Source organism: Mus pahari, chromosome 1 (assembly GCF_900095145.1).
Source record: "Mus pahari chromosome 1, PAHARI_EIJ_v1.1, whole genome shotgun sequence".
Taxonomy (NCBI): Eukaryota; Metazoa; Chordata; class Mammalia; order Rodentia; family Muridae; genus Mus; species Mus pahari.
Window position 1 is genome coordinate 17,039,694 of NC_034590.1, and position 14,105 is coordinate 17,053,798.

General features: G+C 56.4%; 1 protein-coding gene across 5 annotated transcripts in view; it reads left to right on the plus strand.

The window, feature by feature from the left end:
• Nucleotides 1-14,105, plus strand: part of Shank1 (SH3 and multiple ankyrin repeat domains 1) — a 49,747-nt gene that overhangs the window by 20,921 nt on the left and 14,721 nt on the right. For 3 of the 5 annotated variants that reach the window (XM_021188477.2, XM_029534827.1, XM_029534826.1), the window contains exons 13-22: nt 2,140-2,253; nt 2,390-2,465; nt 2,878-2,904; nt 11,030-11,112; nt 11,352-11,476; nt 11,979-12,114; nt 12,608-12,688; nt 13,260-13,283; nt 13,467-13,535; nt 13,873-13,991. In XM_021188477.2, the coding sequence (XP_021044136.1) occupies nt 2,140-2,253; nt 2,390-2,465; nt 2,878-2,904; nt 11,030-11,112; nt 11,352-11,476; nt 11,979-12,114; nt 12,608-12,688; nt 13,260-13,283; nt 13,467-13,535; nt 13,873-13,991 (854 nt within the window). The remainder of the gene's footprint in view (nt 1-2,139; nt 2,254-2,389; nt 2,466-2,877; nt 2,905-11,029; nt 11,113-11,351; nt 11,477-11,978; nt 12,115-12,607; nt 12,689-13,259; nt 13,284-13,466; nt 13,536-13,872; nt 13,992-14,105) is intronic. The other 2 variants (XM_029534821.1, XM_029534822.1) reach the window with 2 other exon arrangements.

Genomic DNA, 14,105 nt, shown 5'->3' on the forward strand with positions numbered 1-14,105 from the left:
TCCTTCCTCCTTCCTCCTTCCTCCTTCCTCCTTCCTCCTTTCTTCTTTCTTTTCTTCTCTTTTCAGTAGTTAGAATTGAGGAGGCAAGCACTCCACTATTAAGCCAAGCATTCCAGCCCCTCACTGGGGGATTCTAGGCAGGGGTTCGACCACTGAGCCACATTCCTAGCCTTCACTTTTGCATTCTGAGACAGCATCTCAATAAGTCACAAAGAGTGGCTTTGAACTCACTCTGCAATACAGACATCTCTTAAATTTTCAATTCTCCTGCCACAGCCTCTTGAGAATCTAGGATGACTGCCTGTGCTACCAGCCCCAGCTTGCCTCCAGCTTTTTTATCCAGAAAGAGTTGGAGAAAATACTGGAGATACAGAAAAGACAGTGTGTCTGTTGCTATTAGCATCATTCTCTGATTGGGAATTCAGGCACACACTAGCTACTCAAAGCTTTATTCCTAGAACTACACAGGCTTGGGTTCAAATTCTGCCCTGCCTGTGACTACTAGCCTTGTGATCTGGGGCAGATGGCAAGTGGCATTAGCTCTCTGTGCTCCGGTGTCCTTGTCACTAAGTATCCCTTCCCAGAGTTCTGACCTGGAGTGAGCTCTCAGTGTCCTTGCCATCTTTGCTTCAACACCAGATATGGAACAGGATGGTGGTGGGTGGCAAGACAGGTCTACTAAAGGCCTGAAGTTGTCACTGCTTAGAGCAGTGGGAGGGGGGGATGCCAAGAGAGCATCCTATGGCAAGAGGGGCAGAGTGGGGGAGGAGCTTGGCAGAGACTTCAGGGAGCAGCAGGGGTAAGAGTGGGCTTAAGAAAACACTCCACTAGGGTATGGGTGGTGACCGGAAGGGACAAGGACCAAGGGAGGAGCGTGCCACAGAACCTGGTCTGCTCCCCAGGTCTACCTGATATGCTCCTCCTATGTTAAGGAAGTTCACATACAAGAGTGTCCCAACTTGGCTCCCCATCATGGTCTCCCCCATTTCTCCCCAGACTTTATGTTGTTTTTTAACTTTGAGGCAGGGTCTCTTGAAGCTCAGACTGGCTTTGAACTCTCAAGTACTGAGAATGATGTTCAAGTCCTCATCCCTCTGCCTCCAAGCCTGGGGGTACAGATGTGTACCACCACAACAGTTTTGTTTGGTTTGGAGTTTTGAGTGTGACATATGCACACTTTTGTACAGGTGCACATATTCAGAGGGCAGAGAAGGGCGCTGGGTGCCCTGCTGTATCGCTCTCTGACTTATCCCCTTAAGACAGGGTCTCTCACGGGTCTTGAAGCTGGGCTCGTGGTCAGCAGACCCCAGGGATCTTTCTGTTTCCTAACAGCAGTGTTAAGTTGTGTGTGGCCACACTCAGTCTTTGTTTGAACATAGCTGCTGGCATCCAAACTCTGGTCCTTAGGGTTGTACAGTAAGCATTCTTAGCCACTGAGCCATCTCACCACTTCCTACCCCTAATTTTTTGTTTTGATTTTTGATGGGGTCTTGTGATATAGCCCAGACTAGCCTGGAAATCACATACACAAACCCTGCACCAGATTTTTCTTTTTAAGTTTTTTTTTTTTTTAATGTTGTGTATGTGAACCTTTTGCCTGTTTGTGTGTCTCTGCACCACTGTTAGCTCCTGGAGCTGTAGTCACAGACAGTTGTGAGCCATCATGTGGTTGTTGGGAATCAAATCCAGGCTCTCTGGAAGAGCAGTCCGTGCTCTTGGCTGCTAAGCCATCTCTTCAGCCCTCATCCCTCTTGAAGGATGTCTTTGGGTCTCGGGACCACAGGACAGTGTGCACCAAGAGTGTTGGGAGCGAAAGAGAAGCCCAGAAATCTCAAGAAGGGCCTGGAGTTCAGTTGTTACAGGACTCAGCTAGCACACACAAAGCCCTGGGTTCAATCCCAAGCACCACATAAACTAGGTGTGGGGTGCATTGAGGAGGTGAAAGAAGGTGGATCCGAAGTTCAAGGTCATGATCAGCTATAAGTGAGTCTGAGGCTGACCTAGCGTACATGAGAACTTGTCTCAAAAATACAGTGGGGCAGAGGAGGAGGAAAAAAAAGAAGAGGAGGGGGTGGGGGAAAGAGAGGAAAAATAAAAAGAAAACTTAAAACATTTCCCTGTTCCCACTGTCCCATCCAGTGCTCAGCATCGGGGAAGGAGGCTTCTGGGAAGGTCAGGTCAAAGGTCGAGTTGGCTGGTTCCCTTCTGACTGCCTAGAAGAGGTGGCAAACCGTTCCCAGGAGGGAAGACAAGGTAACAAGGAACCTTCTCTCTCACACCCTACAGTCTTCCCATCCCTCCTGCCCACCTGATAGGAGTGGGGTGCAGAAGTCTGGGAGGAGGCTTTGCTGTTTACAAAGTAAGGGACCAAGGCTTTATGTCCCTGCAGAAAGCCGAAGTGACAAGGCAAAGAGACTCTTCAGGCATTACACAGTGGGCTCTTATGACAGCTTCGATGCCCCAAGGTAAATGTCCTCACACCCTTAGGTGCCCCGCCTCTCCCAGCTCCCTGCACACTGCACACTTTAAGCCTGCTTCTCTTCTTGGTCAACTTGGAAGTCAGGAGAAGGCAGAGTTCTGTTAACATAACAGCCCAATCCCAGATCTGCCTCTGGCAGCCACTGAGACCATCTAATGTGGGCTGGGTGTGTCTGGGGCCCTGGGTTCTTGTGTGGGGGCTGGTTAGATGCCCTGGTCTCCTTCCTGTTTCCCTGTCTGTGTGCAGTCTCATACTGTTGGACACATGTACATCCTGTATGTCATACCAGGGGGTGGGGTGGGGCAGGTGGAACCAACATGACCCCATGGGTGGGGACAGAGAGAGGGGCACACTGACACCTGTCCCCTCCTTGGCTGCTGGCTGACTTGCTTCTGAAGTCTGATCGATGGGATTGACTCAGGGAGGTGAGAGGGGCGGGGCAGGGTGGGGATTGGGCCAGGAGGGGATGCTTGTATATGGGGGATGAGAATGTGTTTGTGTGCATGACCAGAGTCGAGGGGTCCCAGCGTGTGGGCGTGTCTATACCAAGGTGCATGCCGCATCCGCGTGCATGCAAGGGCAGAAGGCCCTTAGTCGGATCACTGTAAATAACCCTAACGAAGGCTGTGTGCCGCAGCCTCGGTGCATATGGGTACATTTGTGTCGGTGTTGGCTGCGTGGCTGGCTTTGCAACATGTGCGCTTCTCTGACTGTGGGCAAGCACTGCCAGAGATGTCCATGTGTCTGCTCACACGTGAGCAGGTGACAGATCTCTCTACACACCCCGTGTCACTGTGTGTTCTTTGGTGGCCCCAGTGTGCGTACGTCTTCTCTTCTATGATTGGTCTGAAATTCAGAACCTGGAATGCTGAGGGAGGGAAGGGCAGAGGAGGGGCCTCAGGGCTGCGCTCTGGAGAAGGAATGTCATAATCCAAGATCTAACCGATGACACCCTCCTCTGCCACCCCATCCCACCCCAATCCAGGGAAGGATCTCCCCGGTCACAGTATCCCTCCATTAAATGTATCCAAACCTGTGTCTGTGTCCTGGCCAGTGGGGGAGAGGTCTGGGCTGGGGGAGGAGAAAGGAATGGGTGGTTGACAGGGTGGGGCTTGTGTGCCAGTCACCCTGTGCCCCAGGGTCTCTGGCTCTGGGTCCTGGGTGAGTATGGAGGGTCCCCGTACCCCAAGTCAGCCTCTGTCTGAGGGTTCTGACCTGGGCCTGCCTGGTCTTGTGGAGGTGTCATTCTCTCCAAAGACTGAGTGGGGAGGGGTCTCTTCAACCCCAGACTCCATTCTCTTTTCCTAATAACGATCCTGTCTTGAAGCCTTGCCATTTTTTTCCTTTTCCCTCCTCTCGAGGGGCTGAGGTCCATCCAAGACCCCTTCGGTCATACCTTCTTGCCTCTGCTAGACTGGACCCAGTCTGCAGTTCCCTGGTTTGCCTGCTCACACCTTGCATCTTATTGTTGGTCCCTAGCATCTCAACTGGAGCTGAGCCACATTTGCTTGTGTACCTACCCCATGATGTGTGCCACCATGTGCCACCACACTCCTCCTGCCTGGGGGGTGCGGTGGGGGTCCATGACTCTCTAATGAGTTGTGGTGTATGTGTCCCCTCACTACTCTCTGGGTTCTGTGTTTTGGGTTCCAGTTGAATGTCTTGGCTCCCCTCAACCCACCCCTGCACCCTGCCTTTCTCTACTATTTTGGGGATGAGCTGTGTGTCTGTCTGCGCGGAGGGTGAGCTATTTGCCCTCTCTTGGGGAGGGGTCTACCTCTCTCACCCTTGGGTGTCCCTTGTCCTGAAAGTGTGGTTCTGTCTGTCTGCGCGTCCCCGCACGCGATGGCGTGCCATCTTATGTGATGTGTGGCGCTGCGTCCTTCTCCCCGCGCTCCCGCTCTCTGGCTCGCTCTCTCTGCACCTGCGCGGAGAGGACTCTGGAAAGGGGGGAGTATGGATGGGGGGGACAGACCGGAAGTGACTCCCTCCCCCTCCCCAAGCCCTGCCCCTCCCCCTCCTCCCGCCAAAGGGGCCCCCGCGTTACCCTCCCCCGCCCGTCCCCCCTCCGTCCGGCTGCCCGGCGCAGGACGCCAAGGGGTTAACGCGGGGCCGCTGCCGCCTCTGGAGCTGTCCGCGGTGCTGGAGCCTCAGCCATGCGCTGTCCCCCGCACGCCCCCCGCGGCATGTGAGCCCCCCGGGGCTGCCCGCCCTCCCGAGGGGGGGTGCGCGCCCCCTCCCCCGGCCCCTCCCCCCTCCCGGCGCGGGTCAGCATGAGGCGGGGCCTGGGGGCCCGGACACGGGGGTTCAGCCGAGCGGGGACGCGGCGGCGGCGGCGACGGCGGCCGCGGTGGTGGCGGGGGCGGCCCGGATCGGGACCCGGGCCGGGGCCGGGGCCGCGGTGGCGATGGCTTTGTCTGCGGTCGGGGGTGGCCCCGGCGGGGGCGCCCTGCCCCAGCCGCCCCCTGCGCTATCCTCCAGCTGGCCCGCGCTGGGGCCCCGGAGGCGCAGCGTCTGGTACATTTACAGGTAACCGCGCACCGCCCGCTCGTCCCCCGCACGACCCTCCGTGCGTTTAGGGCTCCCCAGACCTGTCCCGTGTCCTCTTCGTAGCCTCCCTTCCCTAGGCCTGAACCCTTCCAGACCCTCTCTCAGCAGCTCAGCAACCCGACTCTCTTCCACCTCCCTCCTTCCTGTGCTTCAGACGCTGCTCCAGGGCCTCCTCTGCTATTCACCAAGACTTTTGCTCCCCCTCGAACCCCCACGAAAGGGCCCCACTACAGCTACACTCTGCAACCCACTCTTGCCCTTTCTGGCACCCCTAACTCCCCTACTCTAAGGAGTACTTCCCCAGGGCCCCCCAAACAGATACCCCAGGCCCCCATCCCTCCAATCCTCCGCATCCCCGCCCCTCTTCCTAGAGTCAGCAAGTCCCCCCATTCATACCCCTGTCTCCCATTCACAGTCTGTCCCCCCACACACACACCTCCATCACACAGGCATCCCGCCCCCGGCCTTCCCTCCCCTTCTCTTTTTCCGCTGCGTGTCACTGTGCGGCTGTGCGTGTGTCAATGATGTGTGTGCGTATGACCGCCTGCGTGTGTGAGAGACAGAGATGGGGAGGCTGTGGGCTCCCAGCCCACCCCCCACCTATGTCCATCTGTGTGTCCCTGCGTGGGGGGTGTCTGTCTCTGTGTGACTTGGAGCCATAGCGAGGCTGTCTGGGGACTGTGCGCGTATGTGCGCCTGTGTGTGTCTGTGTGCGTGCGCGCACACGTGTGTGATAGAGTGCATCTGTCCCAGAGACTGCGGCTGTGTTTCCCAACACCCAGCCTCCTAGGCCTGGCCTGCCCCCTCTTCCCCCTCCCCCCTCCCCAGTTTGCTCTGTGTTTCTGTCCCCGTGTGCCCTGCTCCGTGCCCTCCCCAGGAGTCTGTGCATGGGGAGGATCGACCCTGGACCCCGAGGTTCTGTCCTCTGCGGGGATGGGGGCACGTGGGCTGAACCTCGGCAAGCTTCTGCATGGGGCTCTGGCACCTGCCTGTGTGCTGTTCTCAGCATGGGGACAGGGGCTGGCTTTCTTGCATGCGGGGGCCCTGTGCAGGCCGTGGAGAGGCCCGCCGAGATGGGAACACAGGGAGGGAACGAGGACTGGAGAATGCAGTGTGGATGGCAGCCGGCTCCAGGCTGTGGCATCCTGAGTGGGCAAGAGGGACCTGGGGTGGGGGTGGGGAGCGGTCGCGCCGCAGTCTCCATGAGGGAACCAGCAAGCCCTGGAGACCTTCTCTGGGACACGGCGGGATGGCCTGGGGAAGGACATGGTGCCAGCTCCTCATGGGCAGGTAGTCCGCACCGCGAACCGTGGTGTTGTGAGTGGACTCAGAGGGAGCGGGGGTGGTGGTGCAAAGGGGGTTGCTGGATAGAGGGGAAATGGGACGCGTGGGTGCTGGAGAGGGGTTGGGTAATGGCGTTTGCGGGTTCTGGGTGCCAAGAAAGGTGCTGGGGTGAGAATGGAAGACAGGCGGTAGGAAGAGGATTGGGGGGCGGGGACCCAGCCGGCACCACCGCTTGGTATATGCAAGGAATGTGAGCGGAAGAGGCTGCTAGGAAAACCAGCGTGGACCGCAGGGCAGGGCAAGCTTCGCATCCCCAAAGGAGAACTTTCCGTAGTGGGCAAGCGGGAACGTGGGTGTTATTGGGGGACACCACGGGCTTCTCTGTACAGGAGACAAGAGAATGTGGAAGGCTGAGGTTCAGAGGAGGCAGGCAGGGGTGCGGAGGTGGCAGACATACAAAGAGGTCACTTAGAAGAAGGGACGACGGGTGCAGGGGTGGTCTCCTGGTATAGCATACCCTATGGGCACCCTCAGACTGGCCGACTGATGGCATAGTTTTGGGAGTCGTGGGAATACAGGATGGTGTGCAAGGAGATGTGACTCAGGAAGGAGGCAATGGCAGGAGGCTGAGAGACAGGAGAGCAAGTAGGACATTTGGGGCTGAGGGTACCACATCTGGCAGGGGCATACACAGTGCCAACTGTGCAAATAGGCACTGCTGCAGCTTGCTGGACTCCATGTGAGAGGGTCCTGTGGTTATGGGGGCAGGCAGTGCTACTGAGGTCTGTGGCTTGTGGGGGGTGGGGGGCAGCTGGTGGTCTTGACAATTCTAGGTGGTGTGAGATCTTGAGCAGGTCCTTGCTCTGCGCCTCAGTTAACCTAGCATTAAAGATGGGGACACTCATGGTCCCATCCAGGAGTGTTGTAAGGACTTAAATATTAAATGACCCAAACAGTGGTTGGCATTGCCTGGATCTTGATGGGTTCCTTGTGTGACTGGCAGAAGTTAGGATAAACCCTGGAGGCTGGAGGAACAGTTGGGGGTTGTCTTAGTTAGGGTTTTGACTGCTGCAACAAAACATCATGACCAAGAAGCAAGTTGGGGAGGAAAGGGTTTATTCGATTTATATGTCCACAGCACTGTTCATCACGGTGGGAAGTCAGAGCAACAACTCAAGCAGAGAAGAATCCTGGAGGCAGGAGCTGATGCAGAGGCCATGGAGGGTGCTGCTTACTGGCTTGCTTCACATAGTTTATTCAGCCTGCTTTCTTATAGAACCCAGGACCTTCAGCTTGGGGATGTCCCCCAACACGCACGCACACCATGGGCTGGGTCCTCCCTCCATCAATAAGTACTTATGAGATGTCGGGGTCCCCTCCTTTCAGATAACTCTAGTTTGTGAAGTTGACCTAAGACCAGCCAGCCCAGGGGTCTCCTGCTGAACTTGGGGGTAAGCCATGTGTCTGAGGTATTTAGGTAGTGTGACATGGAAGGAATTCAAGCTGCAGCTACCCAGACATTTTCTTGGGCATTAAAGAATGTCATTTGTCCGCTGAGCAGAGCAGTGAACGCCTTGAACTCCAGCATTCGGGAGGCAGAGGCAGACAGGTAGAGCTTTGTGAGTTCAAGGCCAACCTTGTCTATGTAGTGAGTTCCAGGGCAGCCAGAGCTGCGCAGTGAGCCATCTCTAGGAAACAAACACAAAACGATGCTGTCTGTGTCTCTGGAGAGTTTCTTAACCTTTCTGTGCCTGACTTACTCGCCTGTAAAATGGAAATGAGTGGTATTTATGTCTTCTTCCCGGACTGGCTCTGAGGAGGGGGCTAACCCAGTGGGTCTGTTGCGAAGGGTTTTCCATGCTGCCAGGCCAGCAACAAGCCCTCGGCCTCAGCATATGGACAAGAGGCCTGCTTGTATCTGAAGACAGGGCACTGGGGTTAGCTGAGGCTTGTGTGTAGAGTTAGGGCCGAGAGAGATGGCAGAGTTTGATGTGGTGGCTCACAGTCATCACCCCAACACCAGGGAGGCTGAGTCAAGAGGATTGTAATGACATATAGAGCAGCCTGGGCTGGAGAGAGACAGAGGCAGAGAGACAGAACATGGGGAAGGTGAGGGTGGCAGGGAGGTATGGATGGCTGAAGGTGACTTTGCCTTGGTGGGGTGTAAAGGCGGAGCCTGAAGGGCACTATAGCCTCCTGGGAAGGTTCTTGGGAATGTGGAGAAGTTGTCTGAATAGTAAGGACATAAAGGCTTATAAGAGGTTGTCCTAGTGTGTCAGGATGAGGCTGCCACAGAGTGCACAGTCAGAACCAAGCTTCCTTGACCTCCCAGACTGTCCCTTCACCTTCCACCTCATCCTTCCCTCCAGCCTCCTGAGACCCATTTCTCCCGTCTACCCTTAACCTTCCTTTCTTCAGTCCTTTAGTCTTCTCCCAATATCTGCTCCATGCAGCTGCAAAGACTGCTGGGGGGGGGGCAACTGGGGAGGGCTGAGGGAGAGGAGGTAGAAACCTGTGGACAGCTTTATTGACCTCTGGGTAAGTGCAGAGGCTGGAACATTCCTATGTGTGCATGCGTGATGTGGTACTCATCAAGTTCCACAAGGAGGGAGGCAGCACCTGGACTTGTGCAGAACACTCACTGCTATTCAGGTGCCTGGGTTTTACCACGGAAGCTGGGGGGGGGTCATGGGAGCTTACACAGACACTGATGGAGGGAGGTGGCACCACAATGCAGTAGGCACACAATTAGGTGTTATTCCCGTGTGCTGGGAGGTACTCAGAGGGCGTGTGATGGGAATACGCTGATATCAAAGTGAGGGGGAGTCAGGATCGGGGCACACTGGGATGTGTGGAGGTGTCATTGAAATATACTGGAGTACTTGTGGAGGGCTGTTAGCTGAATACATGGGGGTGGGTAATTGGGGGAGCCTGCGTGGATATTATTGGAGTAGCTTAGAGCCATACAATCTAACTGAGATTCAGTGGTGGGGGGGTAGTGTCTGAGCATCGCTGTGACACAGAGAGTGCGGGGCACTGGCCCTGGGTTCTGGGCGCTAACAGAGAATGTGACTGCAGTGAATTTGGAACTGGGTATTCTAGGGTATTCAGAAAGGAACTAGCTTGAGGTAGAGCAGTTTAGGTGTCCCTGTCCTTGTTGGGACGAACGTGGCTGTGGCTTGCTGAGGGGTAGAGTGGTGATCCAGGATCAGAGGCTGTGCTACAACCAGCCTGAGCAAGCATGAGAGTGAGGGCTATGACTGGGGTTTTATCCAGTTTCCTCTGTGTTTATGGTTTATGTCTTACTGAGATGTGCTGGTGAGGAATAGAGCTTTAGAACTGAGGGGGACTGGTGCTTATTTTTTTCCAGTGCTAGAGATGGAACCTAGGGCCTTAGTGATTGCTAGGCAGGGACTCTACCATAGATCCAACCCCCAGCCCCTCACTGGGGGATTCTAGGCAGGTGCTCTATCACTGAGCCACGCCCCCAGCCCCTCACTGGGGGATTCTAGGGAGGGGCTCTACCGCTGAGCCACGCCCCCAGCCCCTCACTGGGGGATTCTAGGCAGGTGCTCTATCACTGAGCCATGCCCCCAGCCCCTCACTGGGGGATTCTAGGGAGGGGCTCTACCACTGAGCCACGCCCCCAGCCCCTCACTGGGGGATTCTAGGCAGGGGCTCTACCACTGAGCCACGTCCCCAGCCCCTCACTGGGTCTCTGGACAGGAGCTTTACTGCTGAGCTACATCCCTAGCTCTCTTCTCACATTATTTTAAGACATAGCGTCCCTAAGTTGCTCAGGCTGGTCTTGAACTTTCGAACATACTTCCTCAGCACCCGCCCAGGAGCTGAGAAGACAGGCTTGCATCATCAGAACTGGTCATTGGTGTGTGACACCATGTGTGACTTATCAAGGGATGGCAGCAGTCAGCACAGTCCCCTGGAACTTTCCATCCGTGACAGGAATGTTCTGTGTCAGCACCATCGTTAGGAACATTGGCCATCATAACTGAGTAACTGACACTTTAAATCTAACCCTGATTAATGTTGATAAAAATAGTCATGTGCAACTAGCAGGCATCATACTGGACAGGGTGATGCAAACATTCTTTTGGTTGGCTTTGATCCTCTGGTCCTCTGGAGCATTCCCATAGTAAGGGAATGAGACGTGTTAGTGCGCTTGCTCTCTTGACTTAACACCTTGGCCTAGGGACACAGGGTGGGCTCTGTGCTGCTAAACCCTGTGTGTGTAGTGCCACACACAGACACTGTAGTGTGTAGTGTTCCGACCTCCCCTATAGTCTCTTTAGGCAGGCCCCCATGACAGACTTGGAAACTGAAGCACAAAAGGTTAAAGCCATAGGTTCAAGGTCACAAGCAGGAAGCTGCCAGCCAGGACCCAAGCAGGGCTGTGGTAATTCAGAGCCTCTTCTGCCCACCCCACTGGGTGCCTGGTGCACCGTGGGCTCAGTAACAGCTCTGCTGAATGGATGGGTGGATGGATTCGCGGAAGGATGAATGAGGAAAGAGTGGGTGGAAACAAGAGCACCCCGGGCTTTGAGGGGGTGTCTTGAGCATAAGTACAGACTGGAGGGGGTGAGGAACTGCAGTGAATGGTCTCTAAGCAGGGGCTGGGGTGCCCCATGATGGGGTGGAGCACCAACTCTGTGCCTCATGAGCCCTTCTCCACCCCCACCCCCTCCTGCCTCCTGCCAGTGATTACATCATCAAGGAGAAGACAGTCTTACTGCAGAAGAAGGACAGTGAGGGGTTCGGGTTCGTGCTCCGGGGGGCCAAGGGTGAGTGCTGGCCAGGGAGGGGATGGGAGATCCTCTGACCCAAAAAGCAGGGCCTGGACAGGGAGGATGGAAAACGAGAAGGGACCCCACACACGCCCTTAAGCCCACCCACTGCCCCACCCTCGGGTGCTGGTCCCTCAGCTCCAGTGAGTCCTCTGTGACTTGGGTCTGAGCCCCATCCCCTGCTCGGCCTCTCCACCCCCTCCCCTCCGACCCCGCCGGCTCCTCCCCGTCTGCAGCGCAGACCCCCATCGAGGAATTCACCCCCACCCCGGCCTTCCCGGCGCTGCAGTACCTCGAGTCTGTGGACGAGGGTGGCGTGGCATGGCGGGCTGGACTACGAATGGGAGACTTCCTCATCGAGGTGAGCCCCAGCCACACTGTCCTCTGGGGCCCCTGATGACAACCCCTAAGTCCACAAGCTATGTGCCACTTCTGGTGGCCTGTTCACCCTATTCAGTCTGTGGGATCGCCCACTCCTTTCCAGCAACTCTTCCTAGACCCTTGAAAGGTGCTCAGGCTGGGTGTGGGAGCTCACACCTCTCATTCCAGCTAGTCACCCCAGGACCACTACCGCCACCACTAGTTCAAGACCAGCCAGGGCTACCTAGTGAGTTCAGGCCAGCCTGGGCTATAGAGTATAACTGTAGCTAAAGAGGAACATTTTTAAAAAGCATCACGGAATTGTCCCCCAACATATGCAATACAAGGACATGATGGGTGTGAAGGTGACCAGGTGTGCACAGGCTAGCCCAGTCCTGGGGATGTGGGGATTCCAGAGAGCCATGGAGGGGAGAGGGTGGGGTAGGCGGTCACGGTTGGGGACTCTAGATCTAAAAAGCTTCTATCCTTCCTCCATGACACAGGTGAACGGACAGAATGTAGTGAAGGTTGGCCACCGTCAGGTGGTCAACATGATCCGACAGGGAGGCAACACACTGATGGTCAAGGTGGTGATGGTGACCAGACACCCAGACATGGACGAGGCTGTCCACAAGAAAGGTACTTCTTCACAGCTATGGCCTTAGCTCAGTCAGTAGAGCACTGGCCTAGCACACACAGAGCCTGGGTTCCATTCCCAGAACTGCAGAAAAGGGCATTTTGGTGCACACCTGCAATCCTACCGTCAAAGTAGAGGCAGGAGACTCAGAAGTCCAAGGTCATCCTGAGCTACTTAGTAAGTTTGAGCTAGCCTGGGCTATAGGAGAGTTGGTCTTAAAATACAGGAGCTTCTCCAGCTACCTGCAGAGCCAGGCCTGAGTATCCCACTGCCTCCAAATTAAGACTCTTAGGGCTACTCTTCAGACTCCCACAAGGCGCTCCATTCCCCTCAAAGCCTGCCTGTTCAGAACCTTTCTGGGGAGAAACTGAGGCAGAGAGGGCTCAGCATGCTGGGGTGCTGTTCTCAGAGTTCTGGAAGCGCAGTGAAAGGAGTGGGTGTGGAGGGGTCTCCTCCCTGCAACACTGACACCTCCCACCCACCCCACCTTTCCAGCATCCCAGCAGGCTAAGCGGCTCCCGCCCCCAGCCATCTCCCTGCGTTCCAAGTCTATGACCTCAGAGCTGGAGGAAATGGGTGAGCCTGTGGGGCCGGCTGGCTGAGGGCCAGGGGCGGCCAGGGGCAAGGGGCTGGACCACCCTTGACTTTGTCAGTGTTGTTAGTCACGAGGGGTCCTTGTCCTCCTCCTGTCCCGCCCCTCCCCCATGTCCTTGGGCCAGATTCCGTGGCCTGCCTGTGTGTCACTGGGAAGTTTTTGAGAGCCTCCTCTCTGCCCTCTTGTATCTCTGTTTCTCTGTCCTGGGTCTCTGGGGGTCTGTATGTGTCCTTCTACCGTGGGCCTCTCTCTCTCCTTTTGTCCCCTCCCCTCCTTCTACTGGCCCCTCCCCCTCCTTCTACTGGCCCCTCCCCATCCTCCTCCTGGCTCCTTCGACCCACAGAGGAAGGTTAGCTGTGCCTTGCAGACAGAGTCTCATGACCTGGGGCGGGTCTCATTTCCCCCCCACCCCCGACCTGGGGCCACTTGGGCAGGTGACTGACTATTCCACACCCCCGGGGTCCCTAGGGAGGTGGGAATTCCAAAGAGGGGTCCCTCACGTCCCCCTGATGTCCTAACTCTTGGCTCCTCTGCTGTCTACCCCTGGGCTAGTCTCCCCCTGGAAGAAGAAAATTGGTGAGTGGGTTCAGGTCTGGTGGGAGGGTCCCAGTCTCCCAACCCCAGCGGCGGATTTACCCTTCCCTCGACCCGGCCCCTCACTGCCCCCACCTCGCGCTGGCCACACCTGCTGGTCCACACCTGCTGGCCATGCCCTCTGCAGGGGTACCCTTGAGCTTCATCCCTCCCCTTTGCCCACAGAATATGAACAACAGCCTGCAGCAGTGCCCAGCATGGAGAAAAAGCGGACTGTGTATCAGATGGCCCTCAGTAAGAAGCCACAGCATGGCTCCCTGATACCCTAGTCCCCTCGCCCGCCTCTGGGGATGCTGCCTGCATTCTGCCCTCCTCCTTCCCGTGGGCCCTTCAGTCACCCGTGAGCTCGGCGCCCAGGGCCCTGGAACTCTGGGCACTACATACCGTCCCCGTGCCACCTACTCTCCTGTGCTTTGTCATCCCTGGGCCGTGCCTGCTGGGCCGGTGCCTCCACACAGAGACAGAGATAGGACCATGTGAGCTCTGTATCTTACCCCAGGGCACCCAGATCTCTAGTGAGGCAAGGCGACTTTCACTTTCCCTGTCTCTGACCGGGCTCGCTTCCCCACAGACAAACTGGATGAGATCTTGGCTGCAGCTCAGCAGACCATTAGTGCAACTGAGAGCCCTGGGCCTGGCGGCCTCGCATCCCTGGGCAAGCACCGACCCAAAGGATTCTTTGCCACTGAGGTAGGTGTGTGGGAAAGAAACTGAGGGAAGACTCCCAAAGGTCTTCTACATCTCTCCCCATTCTGAGGATCGATCTCTCTCTCTCTCTCTCTCTCTCTCTCTCTCTCTCTCTCT